A 15,531-nucleotide genomic window follows, 5' to 3' on the forward strand; every position below is an offset into this window, starting at 1 on the left:
TTGTCACTTCCGTCATTCCGTTGGACTGGGGATAATAGACTGAGGCAAATCTATTCTGAATGCCTTGCTTTTCACAGAATGATCTGAACTCTCCACAGTTGAACTGTGTGCCGTTGTCAGTGATGATGGTGTGAGGAACTCCGAATCTTCCAAAAATGTTGTTTCTGACGAACTCAACCATCCTTTCTGCAGTTATGGAGGAGACAGCTTCGGCTTCTACCCATTTTGTAAAGTGATCTACTACTACGACCACATATTTCCATTGCCTCTTCGTGGGAGGGAAAGGAGCAACGATGTCAATTCCCCAAATGGCAAAAGGTCGCCCTTCAATGATGGGATTCTGAAGATGCTTGGCCACATGGGAGTCGTTAGCATGGATCTGGCAATTATGACAGGTTTCCACCAATTTCTGTGCATCGAGTTCCGTTGTTGGCCAGTAAAAACCGAATAACCTGGATTTTTTTAAGATTGAGGCGGATGCTTCATGAGCTCCGCAAGATCCTTCATGTAACTCTTTGAGGATCTCATGTCCTTCGTTCGCCATGACACATTTCAGCCAGGGATGACCAAAAGATTTCTTGTACAATTGATCATTTATAAGTGAGAAGTATGCAGCTTTTCTTACCGTCCTCCTGGCTTCGTCTTTGTCTTGAGGCAAAGTACTACTTGCAAGATATTGTTGAATCGGGATCCTCCAATCTTGCTCTGCAGTTGTAACGATGGGTGACACGTGTCGTCGGCGCGCTGCTCAAGGTGGGAGAACAAAAACGTCCCTTCGTCCTTCTTTTCTTTCTTTCGTTCATTTCATCTCACTTTCGACTACCTGTTTTCATTCTTCTCCATTTTCTCAGAGCCTTTCTCCCCGAAGTTCCAGCTTTTCGTCGTCATTTATTCATGTAAGTGCACCTTTCTTGTTCTATTTCTGAATGTTTAGGAGTTGCTCTTCTTCTTCCGAAGCAACTGTTGATCTTTTTGATTTGACATCTACCTCCGACGTTGAGTTTAGTTGGACCTCTTCATCCTCGTCGGAGACGACTCTTTAAGGGACTGAAGAACCAAGTCGGTACTTAATTCGTTGTCCATCACAAATCCAATACTAGAAAGTTTGGTAATGTATCCTATCATCTTGACACAATGTGTCATGACAGATGTGCCCTCTTGCATCCTGCAACGATATAACAATTTTGATATCTCGTAACATTCGCACCTGGTTTGTTTCCCAAACAATTCCTTTAGGTGCATGATGATGGAATATACATTCATCTCCTCATGTTGACTTTGTAATTCCGATGTCATCGATGCAAGTATGATGCAAGCAACATGATCATCATCAGCCTTGTGCTTCTGATAAGCATCAATTTCCTCGATGGGAGCATCATCTTCAGGGACAGAGGGTATCGATGTATTAAGTACATCCCCAATTTTCTCGAACTTCAAAACAATTTTGAGGTTACGAAACCAGTCGGTGAAGTTTGAACCATTCAATTTGTTATCGGTAAGAATGTTTTGCAGATTGGTTTTAGTCATGATTTTAAGAGTGTGTGTTTAAACAAAACCTGAAAGTGAGAAAGAGTAAACGTATGTCATTCATTTGTTTAAAGTTTAACAATCTAAAATTATAGGCTTTTTAATTTATTTCAGATTGCTCCCACTATTTTGCCAAATTAATAACCCTCCATATTAATTCGAAGAATTTCACAAATCCTTTAGTGAGCTAGGATCCTAACTCCTGAGATTTCGCCTTGAGTTTACTCAACAAGCTAGTCTCATTCATTAGGTAGATTCATATAATCAATCACATCTCAAATGTGATTCCTAGGTTATTGGGTTACTAACCACATTAGTAACTAATATGCTATTCATATTAATCCCAACCATTTTGCCCATTAGTTTATGACAACATGAGTTTACTCATCCAATTATCATAATCTAATTTAAGTATTACCCCATATTCATGAAACATGATTTTCGATAATTCAGGTGTTACCATAAGACCCCGAGCTTGAGTTTACTCAACAACCCAGAGGCCCCCAGTACTGCCGGCTGAATTATAATATTAGGGAGGGGCAACCGATTTTAATAACTTACTTATTTACTTAACTTTTTAATGAGTGATTTTTATTTAAGTCTCATAATCTAACTTAGTCTTGATTTGCTTTAGCATACATCAGACATACATACATTTACATACATTGGCGTTATGGACATATCATCTAAATTATTCCGTCGAGCCAGAGACAGAATAAAAGGGCAAACCTAAGGAAATACTAACTATTACATATTTCTCTTTAGGTCCTCCGTCTTCTCCATGGCGCCTTGAAATTACATATTAATTTCTATACTACTATAAGAAAACTTCAATTGAATTGAAGGGAATCAGATGAGAGGAGAAATTACAATAGATAGTAGAAAGGCAGGACGCGCAGGCCCTATTTCAAAAATACCAAAAGACTAAAAGATGGTCCAAATATGTCCATAACTCCAAACATGCATAGACTCAATTAAATAAATTTAATTGGTTGATTAGATAACCGGCTTATGTAATATTTAGGTTAATCACATTAACTCGTCAAATTAACTTTCATCCAATTTTACTTCTAATCGTTTTGTATCTTTATATTAATCCTTAGATTAATATAACCATACAAAACGTTGATTATGCTCATCCTATTTATTTTGATTTTAATTCATTTAACACTTTGATTTACATATTGGTAAAAACAAACATTTAAACGAATTATTCATTCGATAATCAAAACAGAAAACTATAAATTTCTGAAACATATATATACATTTAACATAAAACGATTTTAAACTTATTTAAAATCAAGTGGGTATCGGGCCGGGCCCGAGAGCGGACTGCTGCCGATTGGCAGCAGCCCTTAGGTCACGCGGGGCGCTGCCGCCTTGCGGCAGCAGCGCCCCTGCGCCGCACGCGGCTGGCACCGCGAGGCGGCAGCCGCGTGACAGCTCGGGCTGCTGTCATATTTATTTTTATATATATATATATTTCAGTTTTAAAATAATTTTAAAACGATTTTCAGAAATAGGAAAAACTACAATAGATTTTCGTTTTATCATTTAGAATTAATAAAACTAATTTTATCAACCTAACTATAAAACTAATAGATTTTGTTATAATGATTATCAACCGAAATAATTAGGAAAATAAGCATAATCAGTTTTAATTAACAATTAATCAAAACTCTATTTATCTTTAGAATTAATTAATCAATACTATTTGTCAATTAATTCTAACCATAAATATTTGTTCAATCCTATTGAAACTTCTATATTTTCATATATGAAATAACAGATTTAACGATGGCTCTGATACCACTGAAGGAAATTCGGGAAGGTAAAGCAGCGGAAATATAAAAATTTTAGCTTATTTCCTTTTAACCATAGAATCCGTTAACCGTTATTTCATATAAAGAGGGATAAGAAGGAATACCTTTCGATGAACAATCTACCGTTGTTAAAGAAGCGCCCACAAATCTTCTCCGAGATTCCAACCACAAAGTTTTAACACGGTGAGGTTAAAACAAAATCAACCCTTATGAGATGCAACCAAAATAGATTGCCTCTAATTAACCAACACAAGATCAAGGAGAAAGATGAATGAATTAGACTAATCAATCGATGGAATGCCGAATGAATTCTTGTCCACGAACTAGGGGATGGAATTCTTTTTCTCTCTCTCTCTTAAGCAATTTCGAAAATCACTATGAGGAGGGATGTAGGCTTGGTCGAAATTCACTAGGGGAGGGGTATATATATTAGCTTGTATCTAAACCCTAGTTAGATAGGAATAGGTTACTTAATACGAATCCAATTCGGAAAAGGATTCCTAATTATTATCTCACTATATATCTAACATATTTAGGATAATAATAAATAACCTATTTGGATAATAATAGGAGAATATTAATCTAATTAAAACTCCTAATTAAATTATCTCTTAATTAATTTAATTCATAATCCTAATTAAATTAGGATTAATGGAATAAAATCAATCCCTCACTAATACATATAAATTTCGGCCCCCTCCTTGTATTTGGGCCTTATTGGGCTCAATTGGGCTTTCATCTATTAATCATATTCATCTCTCTTTTCGTTCCAAGTCTTATGTGTGATTCATTAGGTCCTTACTACTTCTGGCCGTATGCAGCCTATTAAATTAATTTCTTCAAGAATTATATTTAATCCCTTGCATAACGGAATGATGTACAGAGTATGTAATTGGCAAGTCCGTAATCATTCCCCCAGAGTCCGTTAAGAAGACAGGTTGATTCTGTCGTTAACCCTTCCGTATTAGTTACGGTATAATACGATCCTTTATCAACTACATCCTTGAACTGAATCTTATGACTATGGGTAATGTCAAGTCATATATAGCGAGACGTTCGTTTTACTTGTTCACGGCCGAGTCAACTCAAAAAGATAGGTTAAGTGAAATCTGTATTTCTACTCTTAAGCTATCACCTTGCAAGGGTTTAGAGTCAAGTCTTCCACAAGCGATCCATGGATGTATCTCCCATTAATCGGGAGTGATAAATGCTCAATGCAATGTATAACTACCCTGAAATTACTTCCTGTGACACCCAACCTTTGCAGTTCACACCCTAGAGTCATCTCTATTAAGGATCATGGGACCACGGGATCAAAGTCTCACATTCAGTAATTCAAGATAACCAATTAACATTCCTTTGAGTCTGAGGATTAGTTATACCTATTAATACCAATGAGATGAACAGTTGACAATGATGAATCTACCCATCCTGTTCTCTCAAGTCGGATCCCCAATCCTAATGAACAACGTTTCACCGGATCTATGTAACTGTCCAGATATCTATATATATGAAGCTTGTGAGATCAGCTTTCTGTCGGACAGAAGACATTGTTACATACAAGTCTCAACAGCGATATATCAATCCTAAACATATCACTTGACTTGTGGTGGTTTTAAGTTTATTAGTTTATTATAAAGTTTTGTCTCACTTCATGCTTGTATGAACACTTTATAATCACTTTAAACAAACTTACGGATTTCCTTTTATTAGACTTTATTTAGTGCTTAAAAGGGATTGCCTTTATATAGTTATAAAACATATATCTCATTAAAACAAATGATATAAAGAACAATTCATTTACAATAAGTTTGTATCCTGCAACAATTGATTATAGGACACAAAACCCCAACAGTACTTGCAATAATTTTTGGGGTTTCTCCCTGTATTGGTGTACTCCCCTCCTTTAGGTTCGGGGTATGAAATGCTCCGCTTATGCTGGCTGTTCTCAAGCCACATTAGTACTTCGCTTTTGGAGGCGTTCAATGGCGTGAACGATGGCGTATATGCTGGTTTGGTCCTGGAGCTCCTTCGCCTATTTCGAGAGGATGAATCACGAGCTTTATCTTTGTCCTTATCTCTCCTTCGAGATTCGCCTTTTTCTTTCTTTGGAGGAGACGTAGATTCTCTGTTGATGTCATCGACCTCCATAAACTCCTTACACCTTTCAATCAGTTCAGCTATGCTCTTTGGTTTGTTCCTGATTAAGTCTACCTGCAAGCTTTTGCACGTTGTATTTTTCACTACTGATTCGGTGGCCACAGCAAGATCAACATCTACAACGCGGATACATAACTTGTTGAATTTGTCAACATACTCCCGGAGAGGTTCATTCGGCTTCTGCTTTAGCTCAAATAGTTTTCGAGATTTTACTGCTGGCGGGATGCATCCTGTGAATTTGGCACAAAACTCTCTACTCAACTGATCCTAGCTATTTATTGATCTAGGAGAGAGAGTCTGGAACCAATCATAAGCGGGGCCTTTTAGAGTCGTGATAAACATCCTGCATAGAACTGCCTCGGTAGCTTGATTGAGTCCCAACAACATTTTGTATTTTTTGGCGTGTGCTTCGGGATTGTCCTCTCCTGAGTATAAGGGTATATTGGGAATTTTGAATCGCCTATTGATCTCTTCTGCCTTAATCCAAACAGCGAACGGCGAATCTCTATTGGCGTATGCATTATTCCTTGCATTTTCCTCATTCTGCCTTTGTACTATCTCCCTAACCTGATCTTCCAATGATCTGCGATCCCTTTCCCGTCGTCTTCTCCGAGGTGGTGTGGTGCTTTGAGAAGAAAAGGAGGAGCTGGAGCCTGAGGATGGATCAGAGGGCGAACGTCTTCCTCCGTCTCCGAATCCCCTAGGGGGTGGTCTTCCGCCTCCGCCAGGAGGATTTGGGGGTCCACGGCCACCCCCCGGTGGGTTGGCGGGTCCACCACTTCCACTTCCGCCAGGAGGGTTAGGTGGGCGCCCGCCTCCGCCGGGATGATTTGGTGGTGGTATATTGTTACGTGGCGGATCCGCCTGATCTCGATTTTCTTCATGCCTGCGGGGCGGTGGCGACCTGCCTCTACAGGCGGATCTTGTTCGACGTCTATGGTGGGAACGGGATTTGGATCGCTCTTTTCGTCTATGATCCCTCCGTCTTTTCTCTGTTTGACCACTACGTCTGCTCTTGGGACGACCAGCCCCTAAATTCAGTATTGCTGGATCCGTTGACGTCCCTATATGCTCATGACGTTCGCCAATTGTGATCTCGGGATTAGCGGTAAAAGTCGGAGGGATGTGACTTCCTCCTTGGCTCCATCTAGGCGGATCAGGAAACAATTGCCGGTTCAATGGTTCACTACCAGCAAGTCCCGAATGAATTACCACTGATTCCAAAGGCTGGGAGGGAAAAAACGACGAATCCCTTGGTCTGAAATAAACATTATCTGATTGCGAGAGGGTTGGCCTTGGTGGTTGTGGGCGAACCAACTGTGGAACGGTTCCGGTTGTGTTTCCTCCCACATCTGCGACGAGATTCGCCACCTGCGCTCGGACTCGGCCTTCCATAACTGGTTCGTACTCCTTTCGCACTGCTACTGCACAAATATCCCAGAGGGATTCCGGAGACATGCTCCCCTCACCATGGATTTCTGGTGCATTGAGATCAGGATGACTGGAGCTAGTAGTGAGGTTCACCGAAGGTGCTACTAATGGCATTACAATACCCGTTGTAGGGTCAGGTCCTCTACTTGTCATTTTAGAACCGTGGATTAAGCCTTTTTTCGCTTAGGGCCTCTACGTTCACCGCACCAATTGATAACTTATGGAAAAATCCTTGATCGAATTCCTTCCCTGTGGGGGGCGTCGTTGGGTTCGATGGGGGGAAGCTCCGATGCCAAAGTCAGTGAACTTCTAAAGAGAATAAACTGTAATGACAAAGTAGGGTTAGAGTATTGTGAGTGTATCTCAATAGCTTGTGATGCAAGCTATTTATAGTCGTAAAGTTGTAACTCCTTGGTTACTGGAAAGCCTCCATTAATGTCCATTAATGGTGGTTATGAATCTCATTGAAGTATCTCATTAATGAGCTTTTAATGAGATTTATTGGGAGTTAACCCTGTCGTTTGGAGGGTGGATCGAGAGGTGATGGCGGGTCTCCATAGGTTTGACTATGGGTAGCGTATGGCGAAATCTATGGAATTCGCCACGTGGATGTCTTGCTCGATACACCATTGCTTCTCCATTGATCGTGGTACGCTGTCGTTTTGGTGAATATCTCCTTTGGTCCTTCACACTTTATAGTGCTTGTTATCAAATTTGTAACTCAGTGCTTGTTATCAGATTTGTAACTCAGTGCTTTGTAATCGAAACTTAAAATCTTTTTATTATCAATCAGGAAGAGAATGAAGTGCGTTTCTGTGCTGTGAGATGGGCGATATCGTTATTTGATTCCCAAAATTGCCCAAGTCGATTTATTTGTATGCTTTCTGCAACAGATTCAAGATTGGATGTAAGGTAGTTAAGTTTACCTTATATATATTGCAAAAATCATTTATTTGCTTCTTTTATGACAGAGGCTTTTACACTTTTTTCTTTTGTGTTTTTTTTTTCAAATACGCATTTTTTTTAGGGCGAGTCTTGGCGCAACGGTAAAACGTTGTTGTTGTGTGACCGAAGGTCACGAGTTCGAGTCTTAGGAGCGGCCTCTTGCCAAAAAAAATTGGCAAGGGATGGGCTTGTCCTTTTGGTGGGAGCTCTCCCCGGATCCTCGCTTAGTGGGGACGCGTAGTGCACCGGGCCGTCCCATGCATGTTTTTTTTTTATTACTTCTCAAAGGTATGATTTTATAACAAAAGTAGATTGGAAACCTTAAAATGGAATTCTGAAGCACCAGGTTTCAAAAGCGGCCTTAAAACGGGGAAGACGGCCCAGCTCATCATTCAAATAAATAAATAAATAAAAGCAAATTGGCTGAATCTTTCTATCACTAACAAAATATCCATGTGTGCCTAGATGAAAATGAAAAACGTTTATAGTATGGCATAGCTTGGGTGAGAAAATAGATATAAATTTGTCAAACTTGACATTGGGTAGATAGTTGACCAAATACAATAACAACCAGGACCCAGAAGAAACACTTTCCAAAGAACTAAAGAACCCTGGCACCAACAGTTACTAATAGGGTTATAGATTAAACTTGCAAAGTCAGATTGCAATTTAGAATTTTTATTGAAAAACTCATGATATAAGAGCTCCTATCAAAACAGTGTTTAGGTAAGTGTCAAAAGTCAACAGTTAATATTTGTTCTTCCAAAGACCAACTTATAGAACTTGGAGAGTTATTTGTAATCCAGCAGTTGGCTGATCAGAACTGTAATCAAATAATAAGCTGACATTTGTTGCTATTAGCAGTTAGACTTGTAGCCACTAAGTCAAGCGATTTCTAACATCTAACCTGTAACTCCTAGCGCTATATACATATAGCAAACTGCCAATCCAAACAGACCTTCATCTTTCATGATATTTGAAAATGTGTAACACACACCAATACGACCAGAGACAAAGGAACAGTTATCATCATATCAATAAGAATAGACCATGAAAAGTACACTCAAGAATAACTAGGTATTCCATGGAAACTGTTGAACCAAAAAGGACCCAACTGAAAATAGATAATTTGATATGGTAAGAGTCTTAATAGTTCATGTCAGGTTAAAAAATTATCAAACCAGATCAAAAGAGTTTGATTTGGTTTAATGACCAAACCAAACAGTACATTTTATTACTCCTTTTTTTGTATGCACGATTGTATCATTTATGCAATGCAATGTTTATTCATCGTCATAAAAAAAAGTATAATATAAGTTAAAGAATTGCACACACGCACACAAACATATATATTGGCATTTAAAACAACATAAGTTAACATGTAGTTTAATTTTATCAGTATAGGTTACGTCCATCAGACTTGATACAACAATAAGCACAAAATCCCATATCTATACTTTAATGTTTTAATTACACATATTTATATTTCTTTTTAATCAGTATTGCCAGTGTTCTCAACAAATATTCTTCTTTTTACTTAATTATATAATCATACGTCTAAACCTTTCTGCCTCAATCCATCTAAAAACCAAGCAAAACCGTATATTTCAATTTAGTTTGGTTTACAATGTTACATATATTACATGAGAACCACTATTTCACTCTCAGTTTTCCCTGCATTGACCGGGACAGTTTACAGCCCCAATAAAGCACCATGCAATTCATGGCTGCATCTAATGCAAATCTGCAGAGTAAAATACTCACTATATGACCCCAGTTAAAGAAGTGATTTACTGGTCACTTTACTCAAAAATTCAGTCATAAACAAATTGTTAGCTATGCAATCATAAACACAAAATACAAGCAGCTCAAGTCCAGGTTCTAGGATTGTGAGAAATTTGACATTTCTCAAGTAATTCATTTGATTACCATGTCATCAATTGGAGGTCAAGGTTTTGTGATTCCTAAGATGGATACTCAGCTAATCGAAGTCAACAAATTTCATGCAAATAATAGGAATTAATTGAACTCAAAGACTTCCTAAGCCATCAAAAGGTTTTATTTCTCACAAACTCGTTCCTTTTTTGTCTTTTGATAATGAGTGTTTACCAATTATTACTTTACAGCTTGAATCACTGAAGAGAGTGTTATTGCAAACGTCAGTTTAATCACCTTCTTCCTCTTTCACGTTGATGTATTGCATTTCAATTCTTCCAATTCCAGGAATTTTGACATCTTCAATAAGACATGGATGACTATTAAGGCAACTAATATTTTATTTACCATATCCTGTACTGACATCTGCCCTTCCCACCCCCAATTATTCCACATGCTAAAACTCATCCCCAAAACCCTTTGATTGTCCTTTTTCTCCACCAAGACTTACCACCGCCAAATTAGGGGTTATACATCAAGCTAAAGACAATAATGTTGAGCATGGAATCTTTGGTTAACCAGATTCAAAATAATAATAATTGCGCAGAGAAAGAGGGGCCGAAAAGGAATGGGCAATGAATCATTGTCTTTTTCTTTTCTTTTTTCTCCCCACTGTGAGCTTTAAATTCCATAAGTTTTAACTTGAAGCATGTTTGTTAATCTTCAAAAAGAGATTTTCTGATGTTGAGTAGGAACCTATAGAACAAGGAAAAGGAAAAGTTCTAATACTTAAACCACACAAAACAACAATAATGGAAGTTAAATAATTAAAAAAAGGGTACAGCCACAGGCATCTGTATGCAAGCAGAAAAGATAACATATTTCAGCTTCTCATAGCCAAACTTTCAGTTTCTTTTTCCAAGTCTCAAATGTTTTCCATCACGAAGACAGAAACCAAGAAGTATCTAAAAATATGCTAAATTAAAGCTTTATACGAAGAAAATATAACCATTAAATCTGCAGCTTCCTAATATTCCTATTTTCTCTTTACAGAACAATGTTGCAGCATTTTTCCATGAATAAGGGCATGGTTTCCAGCACAAGGAGGAAAAATCCTCTGAACACTGTTGAGTTCAAGAATCCAACAGTATCCATAACTAGACAGCAGTACATAGTTCATATGATATGAGTTTTATATGTATAGTTCATATAACATGAGTTGTATATGTAATAAATGTGAGTCATTCAAACGCATAAGGTAATAATACCATGGCAGAGGTTATCCAATCTTTCGTTCTGCCATAGACTAATTCATCCTTCCGCAATAATTGCATATGATGTCTCTTCTCATTAATCTAGTGCCCAGAAGCAACAGTCTTATAGTACACTGTCAGGTTCCTCAATTAACAGGTTGCAAAGTTCCATGTCTTAAAAAATCTCAACCTAATAATCACTTGATATGATTACCAATTTCCCCCTTTGCATGTTACAACTAATTTGTTATCAGCTAAGCAATCACACAACCTTTCTCACCCATAACATATTCAAACGAGAAGAAATCACATTCTTAAAAATTCAAGGATAAAATCAAATGATTCACTGAACTATATAAAAAAGAAATTAATGTAAATACCTCAACATGAAGACGATCAACATAAGCACCCGATATCCAAGCACCAACGCTAAGAGCAGCATCTTGCCCTTCAACCACCTATGCCACAACACAACATATTCAGAAAAACGAAATTATAAAGGTAGAAACCCTAAAACCCTACGAAACAGAATTTACTTTCATATCTTTAAGAATCGAACCTAAAATTAATTATTTTATTTGTGAATATCCCATGATACGAAACTTTTGATTTACTTTTTCCTTTCATTCTATTCCGCTGAAGTAACACAAAACACAACCGACAAAAAAAAGGATGATACCACAATAAGATCCTTGAGATTGTAGAGTTCCAATTGCTCCAAAACGTAAGAAAGAAGCGGTCGGTTTGCCACCGGAAGCAGAGCTTTTGGAACCTCCTGCATTGAAAAAGAACCAAAAAATTAGTTACTAATTCTCCTAGGAAAACCAATGGAGAGAAAATAAATGAAATAAGACCTTAGAAACCAGAGGAACCAATTTCTTCGAAGTGCCACCAGCAAGGATTACAACTTGGAAATCCATGATATTAATTTGATTCTTAGAGAGAGCAACAATATAACTGGGTCGGTTCTTTTCCACTTTGTTAAGGTGAAATTTTATGAATATTGGCCTGGTAATGGTAATGGAAATGGGAAGAAGAAAGGGAAGGGGCAGATTGTCTTTATTGTTACGGTTGATTTGCGAACACTGAAGAAATGCTACGGCACTTGCCTAAAATTAGGGTTTGTTTACATATTTATACCTATTACCATACTTCCTACTAAACATTTTCAAAATTGATTTTTCAGTATACTCTCACTATATATATATGTATAATCACTTAATATATTTGGTGCAAACATAATTTGGATGAAGATAACTTGGAAACGATTTTAGTACCACTTTTACTGTGATCTTTTGTGCGATTTATGCATTTTAGTACCATTTTTACTGCGATTTAAGGCAACGATCGAAACAATTAGTTAACCGAATATGATGGATTGATACATGTTTAGCGTTTTTCAAAATCCGAAAAAATGTAATTGATCGAATTTAATTTAATTTAATGAACTGGTTAACCACATGTACATCCCCTAATTATCGGTTATATATATCAGTTTATGATTTTATTTAAACAATTATATAATTATTGTAAAGTATTATTGAGAGACCGAGAGAATCCAATAAAAAAATTCTAACCCAATAAATAGGATTCATTATTGATTAAAATGAAAATTCCATACTTCCACGCCTTCCTTTCATCAGGGTTCTCTTAAAAAGAGAGAAAAGAAAACAGTGAATCCTTACATAGCAAACTACAAATCATAACATAAAGATAAAGATGATCCTCCTGTGAACAAAATTCAGATATGGAAAAAAATCAAAGAAATTCAGGGGCCAAAAGTTGTTTGGCTGGAGTATGAAGAGCCACATTTCCACGTTCTGCATTTGAGAATTTCTTGTGCACAGCTTTGAGCTTGCTTCCAGCAGCTTCATAGTGATATTTAATCAGAAGCTTGGCGCATTCTCTGCCACATTCAAAACATAAAAATGTCATGCTCTTCATTTATACAAAGGAGGAAGGAATATTCACTTCACTTACATTAACACATCTTCAGTATATCCTGTGTGATGCTGCAGAGTTTCTGTCCAAAAAGGGGTCTTGTCAAGGGTACATCGTGCAGCATACACAGCAGAAGAAGCTATCAATGAGGGGCAGTAATTTATAGCAACTGTGTATTGCATCAGACCAAGTTCAGCCAGGAAAAACACCATATTCTCCATCTGTTTTTTTTAACATTATCAAGTATTAGTACTAACCAAAATATGCACAATAGAATTCTAATTCTGGGAAGATTTTATTTATTCATACCTCCTTATCAGATGGAACAGAGGCTTTGATGAATCTAACTAGGAAGACATATGGTGTTGGGACAGTTAAATACCATTCCAGCTTTCCCAGTATAGATTTCTCCATTTGCAGAACCTGTTTTCTTATATAAGCGTTATCTGATATGCAAATGAAGTCATTAACCTGCAATTTAGAACCAAACCAATAATTAATGCTACTTCAAAGCGGGAATTGGAATAATGATTCGAGAAATGATGTCCGTTCATACCTCCGGTGCCCATATCTCTTCATATTTGCATGTAATAAGCATTGAGCTGATGCTGACCAATTGAAGTTCCTTTCTTGATACAGCTTTCACTGCTAGGAATCTATCAATTATGTTAATTGTCAGATAGAGAGTTTCAGGCATGAGTTCGAATTTTCTATGAACTTCAATCAGCGAATCTACAAGAATTGATCTCATCTTTGAATTGATTTCTGGCTGCAAGTACATGTAATCATGGACTCTACCATCAGCCTGCAAAAATCAAATCTATTCTTATTGAATTGATGCGTAAAAACCAACAAAAGGGGATAAAAATAGAGAGATGAAAAATAAATCATACTTCCGAGAGTTTGTAGAACTTGTATATATCATCAACATATTCAGCCACAGCCAACTCATTATCCAAATCATCCGTATCTATGTTCATCTGTGAATTCTCTGGCCGTTTGGTAAGACCACATACAGCCTAAGGTTAATTCATTAAACCCAGTCAGTCATCATACATCATAAAGAAATCAAAGTAAATTTAAAAAAAAAGTGAATTGAATTATATACATACCTTGCTCCTGGAATATAACTTCCTTTCTAATTCCACCATTTCTACTCGGGAACGTTTTTTTTCTTTGTAAAGTAACAGATCTGTTTTTTTAAGAAGATGACAGAATATGGAAAGTCTCCTTATTAGGACGTACCGGTTACCATCCTTACAAGAGATGAATAGTGCAAAAACCAATATTTTGAGACCAAATAGTACTTTAATTTTTTATTTTATTTTTATTGAACCTTAATCTTCCAAATGATTCATTAAATTATTCATCAATTATTTTTAATTAGGGCAGATTGTCTTTATTGTTACGGTTGATTTGCCAACACTGAAGAAATGCTATTGCACTTGCCTACCTCCACTTAGTTTCTGCCTCCCGTTTTTTATTATTATTTACTTTTTATCTATTCAAATTTGTGAAATTTCGGATCATGTACTTTGGTAAATTTATAAAACTGACCTAAAATTAGAGTTTCTTTACATATTTATACCTATTACAATACTTCCTACTAAACATTTTCAAAATTGATTTTTCCGAATACTCTCACTATATATATATATTATCACTTAATATATTTTGTGCAACATAATTTGGATGAAGATAACTTCGAAGCGATTTTAGTACGACTATTACTGTGATTTTTTGTGCGATTTCTGCATTTTAGTACCATTTTTGCTGCGATTTAAGGCAACGATCGAAAAAAATGGAAGTTTTAATTTTCATACATATTTATGGTTTAGTTTAGACTTTTGATGTGATTCGGAATTTACTAGTTTAGGATTTAGGGTTTAGGTTTAGTAGTTTTTCTAATGATTTATGAACTTATTAGGATTAGACTTTGTTCTTTTTTACTTAATTTCAGCATCAATAATTTAAATTCAATAATTTATCATTATTTATTATAATATAATTATTTATATATAATTTATTATTGTTTTTATAATTTATATATAATTTATAATTTAGTATTATTTATATATAACTCATCATTATTTATTATCATTATAATTATTTATATATAATTTATAATTTATTTAATATATAATTTATCATTTTTCATTATAATTATAATTATTTATATATAATATATAATTTATCATTATATATACATTGATAACATTGAAATTAACTTCCAAAAATAATCTCAAAAGCACTATAGTAAAAAATATGAATGCAAACCTAATACCCATTCAGATTGATATATTTATACTAGATTCTCTAACCATCTTTGTAATATATGAACAGTCTAGGATTTAGTGTTCTTTAATGCATTTATTGCATATTCTTCAAGTTCGCCCGTTAGTGTCATTAATGAACCATTTAATAGTACTGATTATGGAGGTTCCTATAAAACAGCTCAGTGGTAATGATGTCGTATCAACCATAAATAGCGTATATATCCCCTTTTGGCGAGTCTGGTCTTCTCCTGGCGTATCTAGGCTTATCTGGTGTATGTTTTATCTTCGTATTTGTGATTT

The 15,531-nt window shown here is 36.2% G+C and overlaps 2 protein-coding genes across 3 annotated transcripts; both read right to left on the bottom strand.

Moving 5' to 3' along the window:
* Positions 1 to 9,468: 9,468 nt before the first annotated feature.
* LOC136234048 (translation initiation factor eIF2B subunit gamma-like) lies at positions 9,469 to 12,154 on the bottom strand. 2 transcript variants are annotated; one of them, XM_066023804.1, is made up of 4 exons: positions 11,869 to 12,154; positions 11,694 to 11,789; positions 11,395 to 11,472; positions 9,469 to 9,630 (listed from the first exon to the last, which is right to left on the bottom strand). In XM_066023804.1, exons 1-4 carry the CDS (start codon positions 11,932 to 11,934, stop codon positions 9,580 to 9,582), a joined length of 291 nt encoding a protein of 96 aa, XP_065879876.1. In that variant the 5' UTR covers positions 11,935 to 12,154; the 3' UTR covers positions 9,469 to 9,579. The 2 variants fall into 2 exon arrangements, with proteins under 2 accessions (XP_065879876.1, XP_065879877.1); XM_066023805.1 differs by lacking the exon at positions 9,469 to 9,630 and adding an exon at positions 9,892 to 10,517 and having other exon boundaries at positions 11,869 to 12,140.
* A 618-nt stretch (positions 12,155 to 12,772) lies between these two features.
* LOC136233629 (cyclin-B1-4-like) lies at positions 12,773 to 13,968 on the bottom strand. Its single transcript, XM_066023356.1, has 5 exons — positions 13,849 to 13,968; positions 13,512 to 13,760; positions 13,265 to 13,426; positions 12,995 to 13,176; positions 12,773 to 12,920 (listed from the first exon to the last, which is right to left on the bottom strand). The coding sequence occupies exons 1-5, from the start codon at positions 13,933 to 13,935 to the stop codon at positions 12,773 to 12,775; spliced, it is 828 nt and encodes a 275-aa protein (XP_065879428.1). The 5' UTR covers positions 13,936 to 13,968.
* Between the last annotated feature and the right edge of the window lie 1,563 nt (positions 13,969 to 15,531).

The sequence above is a fragment of the Euphorbia lathyris genome, chromosome 6 (genome assembly GCF_963576675.1).
Source record: "Euphorbia lathyris chromosome 6, ddEupLath1.1, whole genome shotgun sequence".
Lineage (NCBI taxonomy): Eukaryota > Viridiplantae > Streptophyta > Magnoliopsida > Malpighiales > Euphorbiaceae > Euphorbia > Euphorbia lathyris.